A 22,495-nucleotide genomic window follows, 5' to 3' on the forward strand; every position below is an offset into this window, starting at 1 on the left:
ATAACAGACTCCTCACACATGGAAATAGAAGTCAGAAGATAAGCAGAGTGAAAAGCAACCACCAACGGAAACCAAAAAATGACGTCCCTGGAGACAACGCTGCATTGAATGAATGGTGGTGTAAGACGAACGCAGAATTGAGGCAAGAGGCATCCGTTTTAGAAGCAGGCAGGCCGAAAAAGAAATAATACCTCCTTCAACAAGCCAAGAATATCCTGAAAGAGACCCTCATAGCTGACAAGTGGTGATGCTGGCATGCTATACCAGACACGTCCAGACAGGTTGAGGGGGGCTGCTCCACCTTGGAAGGAGCGAGACACTGGGGTGATGAAAGAGAGCAGGTTTGCAGAGGTCCTCTGGTGAGACAGATCTCAGTGCACCAGCACCACTGGGCGGAACTGCGGGTAGAGTATGGATCCCGGGCCCGTGCCTGTGGGACAGTATGGTGAACATAGTACCCCGATCCTACAGAGGAAGATCTGGACCAGGGGAGAGGAGTTTGGGAGAGGGGTTAATGATGGAAGTGAATATATGAAGGCAATAACACTGGCATAAGGGTCATCAAGTTACCTTTCCAACATCTGGCCTCCTGGGGACAGTGCTTGCTATATCTCTGTACAAACCCTCCGCCCCCTTACACTCAACAGCCAGTATAGTCACTAGGAAATCAAGGCAGTTACTATTCATGAAAGCAGTAGGTCATGGAAATTGTTTAAAAACGAGTAGTTAGCCTGGAGGAGCATAGAGCAGAGTATAGTGGCATGGAGTATCCTAATTCACAAGGGACACAGTATATGTCTGTGCACAAGAAATCTAACACATGCACAAAAGTCACAGATTTAGAAGACCGGGCCAAGAGGCATAGCATGAGCTTCAATAGCACCCCAGAGGGTGAGGTAATTGAAGAGTTTTTGGTAAAATTCATTCCAGAGCTTTTAGGAAGACGTTTCTTTGCCCTTGGTGTTCAAAAGAGCCCACCATCCTGGCAAACAGACCGCTCCAACCAACTCTGCCCTATAATTGCATTCTTCCTCAGGCACCAGCAACATTGACTGATCATCCAGGTAGCCATTAAGCATGGCTCACAAGATTCACATCTCTGCAGATTTTTTCTTTGGCACCAAGTTAAGGAGGAAAACGTTCTTAGTGCAACAACCTCTTCTGAGACAATGAAACTTTGCCATATTTGAACTAGGAACCACAAGCGTAACCGTGCACAATAATAGCAAGAATTTGGAAAACCTGATAAACGTGAATAATTTCTGGACTCTATGGGCTCAAAAGTCATGGAGGGATATATATGACAACTACTTATCACAGATTTAAAAACAACCGTACAACTCTAAGATCTCCTGACAGGAAAGAACTGCAAAAGGTTGTAGATTCAATGTAGATAGATTGAGACAAGCTAATATTCCCATTTAAACCCACTAATACAGATAAGTCCATAACATGAAGTCACAGAATGTCAAAATACAGGTTTAACAAGCCCCCTTTACCTTTTAATTTCCTGTTGATAAACACACATGTTGCAACACTAACTCCAGGAACAGTCCTCAGACAGCTGTCATACGGAAGGCCCTTTTCTGCCACACACTACCCTATAAACTCTTGTCGCCCGACTTCCCACTTTCCTGTAGAACCTAAGACCAGAGCCAGTTCTGGTAACTATAACTCAGATACACCCGCCACTGGAAATCTTAAACAAGTAAACTTAACAGCACAGTAAAGGTCAAACATAGAAATTACCCAGTGAAAAAGAAACCTCAATAGCCCACTCCGGCAAAGGAACGCTACCCCATTCCTCTGAACTAAACACTCCCCAGCTACAGAGGTATCAATAAGATCCTAAATTAAATTAACAGATACTGATATCCAACTGGTTGTGTCGCACTAAAAGGAGATAAAGATCCTGCAATATCTTGCCTTTGAAGCAAAAAAAGGCTGCTATTGCACTCCTACAGGAGACACTCCTGACACAAGTAGAAGCAAAACTAATATGGGAGGGCCTGGTATTAGAATGTAGTTCTGAAAATCCATCCATGCACAGGCACAATATGCAACCTCATCCACATCCCAAGGAGTGGCTATCCTTTTCAGGAGGTCTCATTTAAAATAGTTCACATTGGCAAGGCAAAAGAGGCAGATCTATATTTGCTAAAGTTACAAACCAAGGTGAGACGTTCATAATAGGATGATTATGGGCACCCAACTTCTACACAACCCTATATCTGCTCCTTGCAGAATCTGACCAGTCAACCCTCACTATGGGAGGGGAGTAGAAGTTTGCTATTGACTTAATTATATATTGAGAACTGGTCCCCTAGACATGGAGTACTTCTCAGATACATTATATGTTGCCAGTCCCTCTAAATTTTATATTTCTTCATTTTGATCTGTAAAATGGAACCCCCCCCCAAAATGCATCGAAAAAAACAGAACAATGTGTGATCATTCCCAGGAGGTCATTTTTCTCTGTTCTCTTTTTCTTTGAGCATGCAGACAAAACCTTCAGTGAAGGGAGCGTTGATAAACGAGTGAACTGTGAAGGATACTCTTGCTGCCGAAGTGTTGCTCCGGGAAATAACCTTTCCATCTATAGCAAGGTATCCTTCCCAAATTCATCCTCTTTGGATAGATTTCATAGCAGTACATCAACCAAGAGGACAAGGGAGAAACTGGAAGATAATTAGCCAAGAAGATTTCAATGAATCCCTACTAGAGTCAGTGGTCAATCTGGCAAGCTCAGCGCCCAACTTTACACTCCTCGGTGATTTTAATCTTCACTTCGAGGACCTTCAAACAGCCCAGGCAGCTGATCTAACAAGAGACCTAGCAGCTCTCCAATTGACACAAAAAATCCTGCAGGCTACCCATGTGAAAGGTCATCTTCTGGACCCAGTGCGCTCCAGTTTGGAGGACTTGAAAGGGTCAGATCCCAACCCCCTCCCATGGACAGACCATTTTCTGATCACCTGCTCATGGGTACCTTTTGATCTCCAAACTCACCACCCACTCCACCTGGACACGAGGAACGCCCCTGGGCCAAGCTTCCTTTAGAAAATTGGATTAAAGTATTAGAAAGGACCAAACCCATCCCGAACCCTTGCCCAATCACAGCCAGTGAAGATTTTGCCAATTGGATAGAGGAATCTCTTGACTCGGTCCTCCCCAAGACCAAAAGAAAAAACGGCGGACCTCATAACTCACCCTGGTTCTCTCCTAATTTGCGGGTACTAAAACAACAATGCAAGATTACAGAAAGGCAGTGGAGGAAACAGTTCCTTCCCTCAAAAAAAGTAGAATACAGAATAGCGATCCGCATTTACAAAGCAGAAGCCAAAAAGGCCCAGACTTCCTAATATGAGGGCAGGATCCTGTCAGCCTCCAACTCGTCCAGAGAAACTTTGAATATCATTAACAAACTCTTAAACTCCCATCCCTCGTTTTGCACAGGACCCCTCAGGCCAACGGTGCAACAAGCTGGCAAATCTTTTCACCGCTAAGGTCCAATCAATTCTGGAATCCCTGCCTCCGACAGACAAAAAATGGGGAACTCTGAGAAATCAGGACCCAATAACCCCCGAGCACATCTTAGAGACTTTTCCACCATTGCCCCAGGAAACTCTGCTCACTCTAGTATCCTCAGTCAAAAGCGGATCACCAAGTGATCCAGCGCCTTTCAACATCCTGAAACAAGCAGCAGCTACACTAGCCCCCAATATAACAGACCTGATTAATCTTCACTTATTACAGGAACAGTCCCCACTAGCTGGAATAGGGCCATGGTTAAGGCCCTACTTAAGAAACACAACCTAGACCAAACTGATCTAGGCAACTTTCGCCCTATATCTCATCTCCCAGGAATAAGCAGAGTAGCAAAGAAATATGTCAATCATATCCTCTCGGGCTTCCTCAAAACCCATAATTTGCTCCATTCATCTCAAACTGGGTTTCGACCCCGCCAGAGCACCGAGACGGCCCTGTTGGCAGTGGTCGAGGAAAGCAGAAAAATCCTGGATTCCGGAGGATCCACAGCCATTATCCTCCTTGACCTCAGCGCAGCGTTCGATACAGTGAACCATAAGACCTTGATACACCATCTGAGTAATATAGGAGTGAAAGGTATTGTCCTCCAATGGCTTCTCTCTTTTTTGGAAGTAAGATCCTTTCAGGTGTTTGAGGATAACATCCTATCCAAACCCACCCCCTTGACAAGTGGGGTCCCTCAGGGTCCTCACTTAGCCCAACCCTTTTTAATGTCTATATGTCCCCCCCCCTTGCAGCCATTGTTGCTCCCTCCGGAATCCGCATAGTGACCTACGCAGATGACACACAATTGGTGGTCGCACTCAAACAAGCGGACAACAAATTGAACGGTTTCCATGCCTGCCTTGAGAACATATCACATTGGAGGAACCTGTCCCAGCTCAAGCTCAATGGTGGTAAAACAGAGATCATGTTACTGGGTAACCCCTTCTGTTTCAATCCCAGTCTCGTGTGGCCAACCTGTATGGGTCCCCCCCCTCCCTAGCCCACAAGACCGAGATCAAGAGTCTGGGTATTTGGCTGGGCCAGGACCTGAACTTCAGGACGCAAGCCAGAAGAACCACTGCGACCTGTTTTGGCCTTCTTAAAATGGCACGCAAAATCCTTCCCCTCCTCCCTCCCCTGGTCAAAAAAGTTCTAATTCAATCTCTCATACTCGCGAGGCTGGACTACGGGAATGCACTTTACCTAGGTTCCCCCGCCTCAGTTATTTCTAAACTCCAAGTAGTCCAGAACAGTGCAGCAAGACTGCTGACAGGACTACCTAACAGGCAATCAATAAAAACCAACAATATGGTCCCTGCACTGGCTTCCAGTGCAGGAACGAATTAAATTCAAGGCCCTATGCATCACCCATAAAACTATGCAAGGGACTGGCCCCCCTATCAATTCGGCTTTGATCCGCCCCTATAAAGCTAAGAGGGAACTCCGCTCAGATGAACTGCGTTTGGCAGACGTCCCCAGAATAAAAAAAGCCAGATGTTGGGGGACGGCTTTTTTCCTATAACGCCGCCAAACTTTGGAATGCGCTTCCAATACACCTACGCACTATCTCTAGTCACCAGCTCTTCCGAAAACAACTTAAGACTTTTCTGTTCCCCTGAGCTTTCTGCCCCCTTCCGTGTTGGTCTTAGTGCTGGGACGCTTCCGGGTAGCCATGAGCTCTATAAATGTCTTTCATTTCATTTCCAAGAGAATTTTATGCACAAACTTCTACAGTGATTTGCCTTCCCTATAGCTGCTGTACAGATCTCCACTCTGGGCACGTTGAGGGTGCAGCTGGTTTGCCTTAGAGACTTATTTTTAGGCTTCTGCAATATTATTGGTCAGAGCTGGTGTTTGAACTTGCTAGCATTTTGGAATGAGCAGGCGTGCTAGACCGCAAAATCACAAGCGGGTGAGACCTACTGTTAATTCTAGAAGGGAGAATTGATGGAACCCAGATAAAGGGCTGTCCGGAATGAGAGCGCATCTGGCCAGGTAACCATACATTTGTTCAGGCTTTCATTTTTTAGGTCTCGCATGCGCTACATAGGAGAGAGAACTGTAGCCATCGGCACAGCTTTCCCAGCAATGGCAACGTGTGCACGTCTGGAGATTTCCTAGCGAGAGCGCGCGGTGCCATATGGTAGCGCCATATGGACGCACGCTCCCGCAAGGGAATCTCGCAGGCCCCCTCCCTCGGAGAGCGCTTGTTTTTACTTCTACGGCTTAACAAACAAAATAACTTCAAAGACATCTGCTTTTTTCCAAACCTTTATCACCCTCCAAAGCAACGTTTATCCTCCATTCAAATAGGATAGCCCTCTAAAAGACCTGTCTTCACCCGCATTTCTGAGTGAAGAGATTGACAATGCCTCATCTCTATCAACAAATTGTTTACTGGTTCCATTACAATTGTTGCTTAGTTACTTTCACGTGTTTGCGGTAAGTTCTGTCACCAATTCTCGTTTCCCATAAAATGGTCCAAAGTCCTTGGGCCAGGTTCGCGAAATAGGCAACTTTAAATAAATGAATAGTTAGATTTGAATCGCATAGGCTTTCAGCTGCGGGCGTCTGTTTTAGGTAGCGACCCTATACTGCGCATGCCCCTACTATTAGAGCTGACTCTACTTCTGTACCACCCCCGACTCTGCCAAACTTGGAGCCTCTGCTGCCAGCACTGCCACCTATGTAGAGCAGACTGGACTTTCTAGTTATTTTCTGAACCTTCCGGTCTGACTATACTCTTCATGGAATCCTTGGATCCTCAGATTACCTTGCTGATGGAGCCCAGGAAGAGCTGCTTGGCGTAGGCGGGTCGGCGGGGACAGGTCCACAGGAGCCTGTGAGTCACCTTCGCTGCCACCGAGGGGCTCCTTGCCGACACATGTGCAGTTCTGACAAGGCGGCTAACACGGCAGACTCTGACAGTCACGGCTCTCAATGTCAGCGGCAGCAACAGACTGAACTTTTACCCATATTGGCAGACTAGCGCGGCACGTACTGATGACGGCACGAGCCGTCGCCGAAAAATATTCCCATGGCCTATCTGTCAAAGTGCTTTCTGCCTGAATGCTCTCGGGGTGAGAATTTAAATTAGTTTCAAGGTACTTTGCCTGACCCACATGGCTTTTATAAAGAGTGGACCTAGCTATTTTACCATTAAATGTCATCATCATCATTCGCCTTACAGATTATTAAAATGGGCTATTCTGCGTATATTTGTGGTTCCTAAAATCTTAAGAATTAAACAAAGTGGAAGATCTTTCTTTTATTTAGCAGCTAAATCTTCAAATGAAATTCTCCTTAGCATTTGCAGCTCTACTCTGCACTCACTTGGCTTTTAGGAAAAAAACATACAACTTGGCTACTTTCAGTTCCTTGAAGTTCCGCTGTTTGTGTTAATTATCTTTTAGCATCAGTACGCCTTTGAGTATTTGTTAGCACTTTATAAATGTAATTATTATTTCATTAATTCACCAGTCAAGCTCTGAAAGCAGTGTAGTAGTAGTACAAAGTGCATGGTCTGGGGCTGCTATTGGAGTGTACCGACTGACAAGAAGGCGGTGGAAATGTAATTTTTTCAAGATATGTTTAGGAAAGTTAAAATGTGTCTAGTGTTTATTTCACGGTATGCAGTTTGGAATCGAGTCAATTTGAGCAATAGCACTTATCCGATTTCCTGCGCTGTCATCATTGGGCTAATCGTTTACAGTGATGTTATAATTATGCTTTATTTGAAACAAACCCTACCTCTTTTTGTCACAGTGTTAGCATGCACGTGTAACCGAAATACCGACCATATTTCCCTTGGTGCCCACTGCATACGTGCCAACATTTCAGAGCAGGAAAGGAGGAGATTTTGAACAGTATCGGGGAATGTATTTTCCCCATTGACTTCTATTGATTTAAAAGCAATTTCAGACAGGAGACAAAAATAAAGCTATTTTTTTGCTTTAAAAATTGGGATTCTCCCACCTGGATCCGGTCTTTTGGAATGTATGACACTGGTGTGTTTCTATTGAAACATCAGATAATTTGTTGTTTGTTTAAGCAGTTTGTGTAAACATTCAAGTACCTCACTAGTGAAAGAAATGTGACCAAATAAAATCTTACCCCCTTCGAGGGAGTTAAGAATCCGTTTACCAGCCAGTGTAAGGAAGGCAGAGCTTTTAATGATTGAGTTTTTTGGAGTCCAAGATAAGACCGACAGCCCCATGTTTCACCAGTCATAAGATATATTGCTTAGGTTCATCCAAGTGGCAATGTCACTTATGCACTACAGTAAACTATCTTTTGCAGATATATAGTTCTCAGACATAAGTATCAACATTTGGTGTCCCTGCTGCCCGAAGCCAGGCATTGTTTGTTGAACGTTTGGGAGCCTAATGACTACAGTTCAGCACAGCTTATGTGGGCGACCCTTGGCAATATGGTTGCGAAGAGGGACATTGCCCAGCTTTGGGGTTCGCATAAACCGCCTACCTTATCCAAATGGAAAGAAAACATGGACTGGTGCATGTTCCGGGAGAAGACTGTGTACCTCTCCCGGGGACGGCCCAAGCAATGGGGTAGGGTCTGGTCCCAATGGAATGTTTATCGTGGCAATATATGTACTCCCCCTCAGGATTTACCCATTGATGTTTCCTCGTCCCCCTAATTGGCATTTACCTTTCTTTTGTTGTCAATGATTCCGCTTGTTTCCTTGTCCGCCCCAGTCCCCGTTCTATCCTATTGTATTGTATTCATTCAGCCCTTGAGCTCTGCCCGCATGGACCCCTGATACTGTACCACTATGTTTCTGCCTCGTGAAGTTTGGTTTGTTTTTCTGTATGTCTGTAGCTAAGGGACTCATGCAGACATTAAACTATGCCAGACTTAATGAAGATCCTTGTGGGAATCTACAATTAAGAGTGAAAATGGAAGAGTGATAAGTGGGCATATTAACAGCTAACACTAGAGTAGGACACCCCCCCTCTTCCTTCCTAATCTCTTGTTCTTCTTTTTCCGCACAGTGTAGGTAGGTGACCAGGGGATGCACGAACACACATGTCGTCTTGAGCAGTTTAGCCTGACGGTCCCCGAACATATAGAAACAAGGTATATATGTTATATGTTATGTTATAGGAGGGTTAGAACAGGCTCAGAGACAGTCAACCGAGCTGACCTACTTTTAAACTGTACCACCAACAGCTAAGCCACAATTGCTGTCAACCCCAGATGGAGAACGAGACAATGAGTTCATGTTATATGTCATTTGTGTAAGTTCAAAAATACCAATAAAAATGTTTAAAAAAAAAAAAAGACTCGCTGATTGTTCCGTTTTCATTGTTCAAAGACTTTGTCAGATGACTAAGAAGCATATCACACTGAGAACCTCATAGACGGGGCCACTGGAATTATGTGGCAGGAGAGGGCCAAATTACGCAGCAGGGTTGAGTAAAAGATTATCTTTCACCGGCTTCTTAAAGTAACGTAGGAGCCGATCTAACCGAAAAAGGAAGCTTGTTCTACAATTCGGAGGCAAGTAAACGGAATGAAAATGGGAAGGGGCACATGATAAAAAAACTAAAATAGGACGAATAGTCTGTAAAACATTACAGCATGGGCATGGCTTGGAGGGTCGAGATGGCGGGCGCACTCTAAGAGTGCTCCGGACCCCTCCGTCATTCGCTCCAGAATCCGCCACAGCCAGCTATCATCCACCCCGCCAACCTGCTGCCTGCATACTATCATAACTTGTGCTTGTTATTAGAGGCCGAAAATGGCGACCTTGGACGCGGCTGCCAGCCTTGTATCCAGACCTCCGGGCCGCGCCGCACTTAAGATGGCGGCACCAACCTCCAGTGCTTTGTAGCCGTGGCCCACCCCTAGAAACCGGGACCGATGCTGAGGGTGGCCCCTTTGGCTGACCCGGGACCCCTACAACGTGGCCAACTGACTGGCTCTAGGGACTTACATGCTGTTGCGAGGTCGTGGTATGATCCGACTCTGCGCGACCAAATAAGAAGAATTTCGGCCTCCCTTCCCCCCCCCCCCGTGGTGCCCCCGGAGCTGGAGCGTGCACCGGGCCTACAGCGGCCGCGCCTGACTGCCGGGCTGGACATATGTGAGGAACTGGATGCTAATGCGGGCGGCGAGAGACCTGTGGACTGGGTTTTCCCCCCACCTCCACACGCTGAGATCCTGAGGCGCGGAGCGGTCTCGAGCTCCGGCCTGAGCCGCCGGGTCCTGCATGGAGTGTCAAACCGCAGACGCCCAGGCGAGTTTGTGGCCCCACCAGCACACAGAAGAATCCACTGCATGTGTCCTCTGCAGCCTGGTGAGTGAGTGAGCTGTGACTTGTGGAGAGGAAGGGGCCTGCTCTGAACGCACCCCTCGAGCCGGGAATAATTGCATCAGCTGCCCGTACAACCTGCATCTGGCCCAAAGTGGGGGAAGGGGGTCTGAATCGGGTGGATCTGCTGTCTCTACCGGGTAGCGGAAGTCTCTGCGAGGCTTCCCACGCACCCCATCCCCTGGCTACAGAAGCCCGGCAAGTCTCAGATCACTCCGGTGACCTGCGGCCCAGTGGCCTGTCGGCCAGAGTACAACTCTGCCTGTCGTCGCTGCAACTCTGAGACTAACCTCCCCCCCCCTCGCCCCCCCCCCCGCTCTCCACCCCCTTCGCTGCTTGAACGAGCCTCCTGGAGGTTCCCACTGCCACTGGAGGGTCTCTAGCAAGGATGCGACCTGGAACCTAGGCCCCAAATCTCCTGTTGAGGGCGGTCTGGGCTTGCAACGAACATGCCTGACGGTGAGGATTTGGTTGCCATCTCGGGCAACTAATTGCTCAAGAGCTGCGTTTCCCCCCCTCCTCTGATTCGTGGGCATAAAGTCACTCGGCGAAACATGTCGACCCACCGTCCTATAAGAAGTGCTCGGTCCCTAGCGTAAAGTGGTGGGTGTGGGTGGCAATGGCGTGCCGGGGTAATTGGCCAACTAGCCCTTCTGAATAGCCCAGTGCAGCAACACCTGGCTATCTGGCTGCAAAGAGGTTGAATCGCGCAGTGGTGGTGCGAACCTCGTGAGCCGTTGGAGGGCTGCCGGTCCCGCATCCGCCGGCCGCTCGCGGCCACATAGAGACCGACCCCTGACTACCGGACCTTGTTAGTCTCCCTTGTCTCACCCATGTTTCATGGCCTGCGGGTTTCTCCCCTCCACTGATTGCACTGGGAGAATCTGGGGGCGCTGGTCTTTGAAGAGGCGAACACCTGCCTGCTGCTATAGGCAGGGACCAAGGCCCGAAGCCTCCTACAACACAGACCAAAATGGACCAAAGCACGACCATAGAGACTGGAGCGACGAGAGGGTCCATAGAAAAGAATGCCCCCACAGCCACCGACCTTACCATCCTTCAAGCAATCAATACCTCACAAACCTCGGTAGGGAACAAAATTGATGAGGTCCGAGTCAACATCGCCCTCATCCGGCAGGACCTCCGTGACACGACGGCCCGAATCAAAGAGACTGAGTCCCATATCTCTACAGTAAAGGACGAAGTACATCAGTTAAGACCAAGTCGCGCATCTGCAGACCCACACTATAGAACTGCATAAACGAGCGGAGGTTGCGGAAAACAGATCAAGACGCAATAATCTCCGTCTAGTAGGATTTCCGGAGGGCTCAGAGCAGGGGCAGATGAGTAATTTCATTGAACACTGGATACACTCATGGATGCCCAAAGACTCCCTCTCCCAGTGGTTGGCAATCGAGCAGTCTCATGGCTGCCTGGCTCCAAAACCTCCGCTGGGAGCACCACATAGACAGATAATTGCTTGGATCCTCAACTTTAGGGACTGAGGCACCATCCTCGCTGAACATCCAAGCTAACCATGCCTAATGCACCAGGGCCACCCAGTAATGATGTTCCCTGACTACACGCGAGAGGTCCAAAGCCAAAAGCGGTCGTTTGTTGAGGTTAAAAAAAAACTCTGTGCATTGGACCTCCAATATAGGCTTCTTTTTCCAGCCCGCCTCCGAGTGGTGTTTCGGAACAAAACCCTCTAGTTAGAGTCCACTGAGGCGGCCTGGACATGGCTGATGGAGGAACGCCCCTTGAGACCCAGCGCCCTGGACTATTTTTTCCAAGGCCTGAGCTGAGGATGCCCGGGCGATGTCACCTAAGCCAAGCAACCGACGCTCACACAAGGGACAAGAAATGCATTGAGCCAGATCAGAATCGCCCTCGGGTCCTGGTCTACATCCACAAATGCGGGAACCTTTGAACGACTCCCACTCCTCGCGGCGATCTGGTTCTACTGGCCATTTGGATCTTGGAAGTGCCTTGCCTCGAACCCATCCTGTGGACATGGCGGACTCAGACCTCTCTCGGAGCCCATCGCTCCTTGAATGCTGATAATGCACAATGGTGGACTGCTTGAAACCTAAGACGTGGCTCGTTCCTGATGGCCATGTCTACTGCAACTTTATGTGAGATCGGATCCTCCACGAATCTCCACACCCAAGCGTTTCAGTTTTATGTTTTTTTTGCATTGATTGTTCGGATCGACAGATGCTTCCGTTCCCGAAGTATAGGGTGGAGAGGGGTAATAGCAGAAGGGGAGGTCGTTGTCCCAGTTTCTTGTTAATACTCCCTGTTGTCCACACCAGCAAAATTATTTTCCAGCAACATGATACTCCCACACACAGCCCAAGATGCAGAGACACACCTGTAGTCCACAGCTTGGACGTAAGGCAGTACAACCCGCACTTCGCTCACCTCCAGTGGGTCCTCATCTGCACTTCCACCCACCATGACAGACGCACGTAACGGCAGGGATCTGCTCCGTATAATATCATGGAATGTCAATGGGTTATTGGACAGAGTTAAAAGGACTGCGGTCCTGCGGTACCCATAACGCCATACAGCTGGCATACTACTACTCCAAGAAACCCATCTCCTAGGTAATAACTGCCTCTTCCTGGCACGATACGGCTAGGACAGAGTTTGGCATTCAGGGTTCAGTCGAGGGTCTAAAGGCATGGCAATCCTTATGCGGCGCAATCTTCCTTTTGTACTTACCAAAGCCACTAATGAACCCCTGGGATGCTTTGTAGCCCTGAGAGGAACCATAGGAGGCACTGCCCTCACTTTAGTGTCTGTATACCCTCCATCACTGCTTGCCCCTACCCTCCAACGCATTGCATGCACACTTCATCGACTTGATGCCCTCCGAGACGACAATAATCAGAGGTGACTTTAACGCAGTAATGTTAGCCAGACCTTGATACTGCAAACACCCCATCTGCCAGAAGATCCACACACGTTAAGCTCCTGACAAACTGGGGAAGCACCTTAGGAGGGGACAAAAACGGGAAAATTCTTCTTCGACTGGCCACATACCCCATGGCTAATCGCATAATCCCAGAGATTAAAGGCTCAGACGGCACTATCCATTGCTCTCGTGCGGCGATTTCCCAGGCTTTACTCCGAGCAGCACCCTAGCCTTCCCCTCCCTGAGTTGCTCCACCAAGAGCACCTCTCTCTCACTTGTCTCACTGCAGCAGAAAGGGCTGACCTAGACCTTCGCATTACTCGAGAGAAACTCAACTATGCCATATCCTTTACTGCATCAGGTAAAACTCCAGGCCCTCATGGTTTTACTAGGAGTACTATGCTGCTTACCGTGAAACACTTGTTCCCCGTCTTTTAGATGTATATGCCGAGAGGTCGAGAATGACTTGTTCCGGCCGGAAACGGACGCTGCCACCATAGTGGTCATCCCAAAATCCCTTCAGTGCTATGCTCCAACTACCGCCCCATCTCTCTCATCAACATGGAAGTTAAAATATTTGTATCAGGACTTGCTAATCAACTGAGACCCTATCTTGGCAAGTCGGTCCATTCTGACCAATGTAGGTTTATGCCATCTCCAGGTACTAGACACTGTCTAAGTCGTCTTCACTAACCCCTTGTGCACCACCAGTCACTGACCCCTTACTTAGCACTTCTCCTCATTGACTTTGAGAAGGCTTTTAATTTTGTACACTGGCGGTACCTGGAAGAGGTACTGCTTGAAATGGGCCTGGGGCAACACTTCCATACTTTAATTATGATACTATAGACCGCGGGCACGTGTCCTTGTTAATGGGCTTGGTCAGGGCTGTTTCCTATTAGAAGGGGAACAAGACGAGGATGGCCCCTCTGACCACTCCTATTTGCATCAGCGATGGAACCTTTTGCATGCCTTATCTGATCTGGCGAATGAATTAAGGGTTGGAAATGGCCAGGTTTAGACGAGGACAAAATCGCCCTCTATGCGGATGATGTCCTGCTCTTTCTGGCGTTGCATCTCTTTGGGCAGGCCTCCATTTAAACCCCACCAAATCCGTCCTGGTTCCTCTCCATGTCTCGAGAGACTGCTTCGATTGGCAGTCCACAATACCTATGAGGAGGCAATCCTTCAAATACCTCGGAATCTGGGTGGCCCTACCTCCTGACTTTGCGCGGGTGCTCAACTTGACTCCATTGGTGAGGAGAGCCCGAGCAGACCTCCACAGGTGCCAGTTCTACCGCTGAACCCTCTGGGAAGAGTTGCTCTCTTCAAAATGATGATACCGCCCAGATTCTTATACATAATTCAAAATACACCCTTTTGTTTCCCACAAACTTGGTTCACGGAACTAGATAGCATGGCCACCAAATTCCTGTGGAACGGTCGGAGGCCCCATTTGGCCCTGTCCCAATGCCGGATCCCATCCTTCGATGGGGGAATGGGCATGACCAACCTATACCTGTACTACTTGGCGACCCCCTTGCTTACTATACACGATTGGTTTAATGGAGGCTGGCCGGATCCAGCATACAGGGTGGAATTGAGCACCTTGGGCCTATCCAGAAGATGATGTACAGGGGACCCGTTTTTAGATCTTTGCCTGTGGAGACACAGGGAGTTCTCCTAGCCTGGCGCGTCTCCTTGCGCCATACTCAATGGTCACACAAGCTAACCCAATACACACCACTCTGGCAAGGCTCCTGGCTTCAGGAGGTGAGCAGTCTCGAAGGATTTAGGGCTTGGGACCTCATCGGCATCTCGCAACCCAGGGACGTATGAGGAGGTGACCACATGCGTACTTTTCAGGTATCTGCAGCTACGCCACTCCCTCCACAACCACGTATCAAATGGCTCCTCGCTCTCGGAATATAATCCACCCGAGAAACAAACCATGACCGGTAACTTGGGGGAAGGGAGGGATCTCCCGTATCTACCGATCCTTAACAAACAACACCCCAACACGTTGGACTGCTGCATTACCAGAGGGATGCCGTGGATACCCAGATGCTTTGCAAATAGCGGCAAAACTAAAGCTCTTTTTCTGCATTCGCTCCAGTCTACTGCAACGTCTGACTGCTAAATGTTTCCACGGTCCTCCGTATCGCAACGCCAGCGAGAGCGGGTAAGAGGTATTGCTAGCTGCAGTGCCCTGGGGGAACTTGCTCTAATAGCACTTCAAAGCTGGGACATTTTGACTTTTGGAAGCCGCTGTAGAACTTCTAAGATATGTTCTCACTAGTGGGGTTTAACCTGAATGTTGCCACATGTAAATGGAGAAGAACAAGTAGACAGGGAAGTGGGACTCCATACTTACCCTTACAGCGCTAGAATGCCGGCCTTACGAAGATTGTGTAAATTGTTTGTGTGTGCCATATTTCATTTTGTTAGTATCTACATGCTTCCTTTGTCGTAAACGTGACTATCTGGCTGAACATTAATTTATTGGGGTTGCTGGATGTATTTTGAGTCTTGTGTGCCCATATACACCTGGCACAGATATCTCCCCCACAACCCTGTGAAGTCTTGGACTGCTCGCCTTGCGCAACAGCTGAGAAACGGGTGGTTAAGGGGTTAGTACTTTGCCCATTGCTCATTACCCATAGTAGGTCAGAACCCTAGCCCACTAGTTCCTGCTTGCCCCACGATCCTCTAAAACGGGTCCTGACAAGTACAAAATAGACTGTGTGGGTAATAGCCTTGTTCAGAAACAAGACACTGGAAGAAAACTTCATTGGCAGCTTTCAGCTGAGAAGCATAGGAGCTGTGGCCAGAAACTGATAAAAAGGTGTCCTGTGTAATGGATGTTCTGTTGACTATTTTCTGCTTTTGGCAGGCTCTTTTAGGCGACAGTAACAGCAAGTTTGTATGTTGAATGCTTTATAATGGGATAGGCATCTATTGAAGTTTGGAGATAATATCAAATGATCCAACTGAAAAACTGGTGCAAATGCAAGCCATTGGTCTTTTGTGTTGACACTATTTTTCCATCTCTTAACAGACTTGCAAAGCCTTCCATGGAGCAGTTGAGACAGGAGCGTCTGAGGCGTGAAAAATCTGAGCGAGACAGAGCAAAGATTCTGTTGTCTGGCAGCCGTGGAGAGAAGACATCGGTGCCAGTTGAGCAGGAGCTGGACGACCGAAAGCGTCGCTACAACTCACAGTTTAACCCAGAGCTAGCTCGTAAACCCAAAGCTCATGAAGACTACAGATAACTTTCCTCCTGGGGCTTGCACATCTTTAATGTGGAGAGAATGGGTTGGGAACCCCAGAATAAAATGATTTCTTCTGAGCAAGAGGTAGATCCACGTCTACAGCTCCGGAAACTGACACTATTGACCATTACTTGGTATTTGGGCAGTTTGCCTATTTCAGCTGTTGTCAGCAGAAGAATCACAACTGAGTTTAAATTTTTTGTTGAATATTGTGGTGTAATAGCGACCAACGTTTTCGGTGTTTTAAGCACTGAATAAAGAATGCGCTTTGGGTTTTAAGAACTCGAAAAAATTTAGCATTGCACTTGCTGAGGCATTATCTTGGACACGGCTGTTCCAAACCTCAGGCCAGGGTATGCACGGTACACTTCTCAACACTACCAACATCACTAATGAGCTAAACACCAGGCCTAAATATATACATATAGATATGCATATCTAACCTTCCCTCAAAGGGAATGATGACGATGTCAGGTGCTGGTGCAGCTAAGCAAGTATTTGCTGGCCACCAGTTTTCAGTATTGTGTGACCTTTTGGGTTGTTCAGTTTTAGTTGCCTGAGATGTAAATGTTACTTGATTAATGTAGAAATCGTCCAGTGATGGCAACTGCAGGCCCATGCAGTTTGCCTTTATTGTATTTCCTTTCAACACGCATTCCCTTTGTAACCTCAGAGTTAGCCGTATTTATTTAGTACAGTTGTTCATCTGTCTGCCCCATGTCACACTTTATTTCATACACTGTTATACTTTGGGTGTAGGAGAATTAGCAAAATGCAAAAAGCTGTCAACAAGCAGAAATGAACATGTTACCTAACTTGTAAAACTGTTGATGTAGTTCGTTCTTTTATTGATTTATAATGCTTTGTATATTCCCTGTAAGTTAGTACTGTGGCCAAAGCAGAGAGAAAGATTTAAATAGCCATTGACAGGCCATGTTCCATGTGATGATTGCCTAAACCTGGTGAATCCTTTCTGAGTTTATACCATATTGGGACTACCTTGTTGAGTGGTAGCTCTAGCTCAGCATCGCGTATGCTTTTCACTCCATCTCTTAAGGAATCTTTCTTGGTCACATAGCCAGTTGCAAAACCAGTATTATAGCTATCTAAACAGATCTTAAGTGTAAATGTCTTACATTTCTAGTGTAAGGAAACGGCAATGTTGATGGATACTTGTACCTGCAGATTCCTCACATGGTGAATATCACCAGACTGGATGTAGAAACGTTTTATAGCTTTCATACTCCGCAGTGGGGAACTCACTCCATCTCAGAACCAGGGTGACGTTAATGGAGCCTCTAAGCCCATCCCAGTGCACTGATGTCAGTTCCCTTTATTCCACGCCCTTTGATGCAGATCAGGAGGGGCTGCTCTCTGAGATTCAGCATTCCTCCTACAAAGTCTTGGTGCAGTGACAAGGGGATGGAATGTATTGATTATTATGTCATTATGGATTGCTGAGTATGTACGGTACCTTGTTTGCAAAAATGGAAAATAAAGTTTTAAAAATAAATAAAAATAATAATTTTGCATGTCTTCCCCAAAGAAGACCGGATTCAAGCGCTTCACTTCTGCAATGGAGAAATGTCAATATAAGCCCCCCACAAGGTGTGCCTTTGGTGTTTGCACCTTAGTACAGGGCTCTCAGCATATCCAAGGAAGCATTAGAAAGACTGGAAAAAACCTTTGTTGACAGTCACCCAGTAAAGAAAGCTAGATAAACTCGCTCGTGATATTAGGACTTAAGACAAAAAAGTGACATACCCCTATACCACTGAGGAATAGTACAAACAGGACAATCAGGGTCGCTATGTCGAGCAGACAAGGGGCCCGACACTACAAAAGTTGGTAGTACCTGCAAACGAATCAGTGAGTGAGGGAATTTGGGGGCCAGAATATAGGGTGGGGCCCAACCGAATAGAGACGGTCCTTCGATGGAACAGACTGAAGATTTGAGAAATCCTATCATTAAATCGTCCAAGCACAGATTGACCCCTGGTGAACAAATGGTTTTAGCAAAAGGATTATCCTTTATACCCGCAGAACTCCACAGTTGCTTCAACAACAAGGTTGAACTGCACCAATTGTTCAGAAAGATACGCCTACACCACAATTTCTACAAGAACCCCAACCCCACACTGGACAGGAGGGTCTTGGCCACAGGGTTTAGAATACCTTCTACTTTCTCCCCTTCCACACATCTTAGGTCCAGTAAGATACTGGCTTTTGAGCAAGTAGTCCTGAGAGATGTGATGAAACTCTTTGATAAGAAATACATTAAGCACTACATAAGCAAAGATGAGAGACTATGCTTAGAATCTCTCAAAATAAAGAATGACCTAGTAATCAAACCAGCGGACAAGGGGGGGTTGCAATCGTGGTTCAGGACACGGAGTATTCTATCACAGAGATCACAACACAGCTGCTGGTAGCGGATAATTGCAAAAAGATTCAGGGTGACCTCACCAAAGAGACTGCTAAACTCCTACATCAACTGACTCTTGAAGGACTTGATGCGGAGTGTGTCAGTGAATTTGAATTCGGCTTCTTGAAAAAGGATCCCTGTATCCCAACCATATATACCCTACCTAAGGTACATAAGAACAGGGTGAAACCACCAGGAAGGCCCATATTTTCTGTGGGTCCATCTTGGAACCTCTCTGCAAATATATTGACTTTTTTTTTTTTAACAACCATGGGTTACAAAGGCGATATCCCATGTTCGAGGCACCATGGAGGTCATTAAACTAGTGGAGAACCAGCCCTTTGACAGAGCTTAATAACAGTGACATTGGATGTAGCCTTTCTATATACTAATATTCCACAGGAAGAGGCTTTGGAATGCCCCAATAAGAGGGATGGACCCAATTGCGTCACTACTGAATTGATCGTGAGTTTGCTCAAAATTGCCATGACAAAATATATTTTTGTATTCAAGAATGAGTATTTTTTTTCCAGATAAAAGGAGTGCCTATGGGCGCCGGATTCACTCCCGACATAGCTAATCTACTCATGGATACATACGAGTAGAGGCATATATATTACGTTGATAATCCCTTTCTTGATGATAATACTTTTTGGAAAAGGTACATCGACGATGTTCTGGTTATTTGGACTGGGAAAGAAGATAAATTGCAAGAGTTTTTCTTATGGTTGAATAACAGGTCTTTGGACATAAAATTCCCTGTGACACACAGCCAAGACGAGAGCAGTTTCTTAGATTTGAGTATCAAGATTATGGACAGCACATTATACACTACACTTTTCAGGAAACTGATGGAATGTAACACATTGTTCAGGTATTCCAGCCATCACCCTAGGAACCTCCGAGATAACTTACCCCATGGTCAGTTTCTAAGGCTTCGTAGTAACTGTACACATAGGGCTTAGTGAAAAGAGCTAAAAAAAAAGAGGATGGTATTGCCACACAGAAACTTTATTTGAAGTTAGTAACAACCCTAGTGGTGCTAATAGAGTAGTATGTGTATCCACATTCAACAATAGAAGTAATGAAACTAAAAAGATTAAAAACTATCATCAGGCTCTTTTCTCAGATGAGATTGACACTGTTGAGAAACTACTTTTTGCCTTTTAAAGGGGAAAAAATGTACGGGATTGTGGTTTGTTCATATTTGAGGACATCACCAGCTCCTGACCTCCGGCCCCAACTGTTGATACCTCCCTTAATTAGCCACTTCAAATGTGGACAATGTAAGGCTTGTGACCTCACTTTGGAGAAAAAATAATTTAAGTACTCAAATCATAATTATGTACTCAAACATCACACGAATTGTAATTCCACAGATGTAAATTATGTCATCACATGCCCCTGCGACATGCTATATGTAAGGCAGACTAGGCAGAAAGTCAAAGCTAGAATCTTACAGCATTTGTCAAAGATTCATTACAAGACATAGGGCACACCCTTGGTTGAACACTGCAATCGCATGCAACACATAGCTGACAGTTTAAGATGGTGGTTATTGGAAAAGGTTATTCAGAACCCTAGTGGAGGGGACTTGGCATCCATTCAAATTTGCGCGAGTGCAATGGATACATTTGCTAGACACAGTTAACAAGGGGCTTAATGAGTCTGAGGAGATATCCAGACCGGTTTCTCTACTATGCATGGGCTAGACATCGTGTGACTCCTGTTGCCAGTTTCAGATCAGACAAACAATGAGCACGGTATTGTTTTAGCATGCTTTCAATCTGTCCCACGTGTATCGGCATAATTTCTGCACTTCAATTTGCATAACTGGAGTAATTGTTGTTCTTTACATAAGCTGTTTTTTACATGAGTAAAGTTATTCAAAAACAATGTGGATGCTTGACAATGTCGTTTCGAATACCAAGCATGTTGCTTGCTAGCCTCCGAAACCACTTCATATTATCTATGTTTATCATGCAGTTCCCTATATCTAAAATGTATTATGTTGAGGTATTGGATAAGTAACACAGTCACTGATATACACTTGAATAACCACAATCACTCTTGAGTGAATATGGGGCGTTACACTTTGATTTACTTTGCAGAACATGAAGCACTGTCGTTCAACTCTGACAGGCAATGATTTCACCCATTGTTCATTGTCAATGGCGGCTATTAAAGGATTTCCCATCTGGTCGATTTTTATCAGACCGCCGTCTGACTACCAGTAAGCTCTGGTATGATGGGCTTTACGTCATCCACAGTCATTGAGCATCTGACTAACAGCACAATCACTGGCATGGACATGAACACTTGCGTAGCAGCTGTTCGTTTTTGAATCCACACACTGCCAGCCCGCTTCTGTGCATTACATCCTGGGCATGCTGTGGAGATAGACTGATGTTTCAGTACTGCCATTGAAGGTAGGCCGTACACTGCAGTTTTTAAACAGCACTCATTTGCTAGAAATAACTTTCCATCTTTAATTAATTTAATCTTACGATCGGTTACAATCTGTATCTTTCGTACTCAATAGAAATAATTTGAACACTGCGACGCTGGAATAGTTATTGGTTCCTGCAGTCCAGGAAGCACTATCCGCTCCTGTTATCGAATGCCAGCACAGATGAAGGAACAAGTTGTGTGGCGTCCTTCCCAATTGATATGAGCTACTAGACAACTAAAGTAGGACTGCTCTCTGTTTAAGCACATTGGACAATTGTAAACTGTCTTGGATATATAGGTCTATTATTGAGCTCGTAATCAGTTTCCTCTTTTTCATAGAATCTACTTGCTTTTACTATTCAGGAAGCACTAACTGACTCCTGTGCATTGTCCCAAACACACAGAAAGGTTTTAACTTTGGGGTTTATTGAGAAATTATGATGAGTGATTCCCTCCTTCCCTATAACAATTAAGAAGCCTTCGTAACCGGTGAGAGTCACATGTATAACTCTACCAGGTATTTTTACGTACATTAGGCTCGCTACCACACTGACATGCAGTATTCTTCATTATACATAAATATGTCCATAGTCCTGTAGAAGACCGTGTGTGATATTCTGTAAAAACACTCTGCATTGGGGGTCGAAACGACGTAAACGACGTAAAGAATAGGTGTTCCTTACTAGTATTTGACATATCCACGCCAAAGAATAAGGCCATATGTTTAAATATGTTAAATAATGATATAGGGGATGCCCAATTAAGTTATTCTCTATGTGTGTTGATATTTTCAATTGTCTTTGCTTTTGGATTGTGTTCTATGTAATGTATTTTATATGGCACTTATGTATGTATATAATCATATGTTGTAGAACAGTTTTGTGTCCTTAAATATTGATATACTTATTACAAAAAGGACAGAATGCGGCTGACCAAGGTTCAGCACATCAATTCCTAAGTAAGGATACACAATTAGAAAGTCTGTGCAACACCTTCCAGAGTTCGCCGCACTTCCACTCTACTGGAAACCAAATAAGCAAATTTGTATAAGAGGGAAGGTGCACCAGAACAAAGTCAGTGAGCTCCAAGTGTATCCAAAAAAACCTAGTTACTTACATGTACACTATGGTTTTCCAGTATTTATATCTTTCACAGATTTGTATCTTCCCCATCGTCATGGTGGGAGTCTCATGGTAACAGAATAACCATAGCAGTAAAAGAAAAGACTGCATTGAAAAACCCATAGGGAAGTATATATTTTGGTAGCTATCACCATCATTATGTGGTCTAAACCCAACCAATTAGCTGCCAGCCCTGAGATCACATTCCCCAGCAGAGCCAACCTACCTCAGATTTCCAACTAGCCCAAGAGTGAGCCAAGGATGTATCTAGAGATAAAAAGTGGTCTATCCGCTAAAAAACGGGGAGGTGGGCGAGCCGCATGTGAATCTATGAAAGATATCAATACTGGAGAACCATAGTGTACAGGTAAGTAACCAGTTTTTTCTCCAGTAGTGAATCTTTCAAAGATTCACATGCTTGTATCAGAATAGTAAGCA

At 45.9% G+C, this 22,495-nt stretch overlaps 1 protein-coding gene across 1 annotated transcript in view; it reads left to right on the forward strand.

Moving 5' to 3' along the window:
* LENG1 (leukocyte receptor cluster member 1) overlaps window positions 1-20,381 on the forward strand; it is a 58,182-nt gene extending 37,801 nt beyond the window's left edge. The window contains exon 4 of the mRNA XM_078654996.1: window positions 15,847-20,381. Coding sequence (XP_078511122.1) covers window positions 15,847-16,060 — 214 coding nt within the window. The 3' untranslated portion in view covers window positions 16,061-20,381. The remainder of the gene's footprint in view (window positions 1-15,846) is intronic.
* Window positions 20,382-22,495: the final 2,114 nt, after the last annotated feature.

This window comes from Lissotriton helveticus, chromosome 7 (assembly GCF_964261635.1).
Source record: "Lissotriton helveticus chromosome 7, aLisHel1.1, whole genome shotgun sequence".
Lineage (NCBI taxonomy): Eukaryota > Metazoa > Chordata > Amphibia > Caudata > Salamandridae > Lissotriton > Lissotriton helveticus.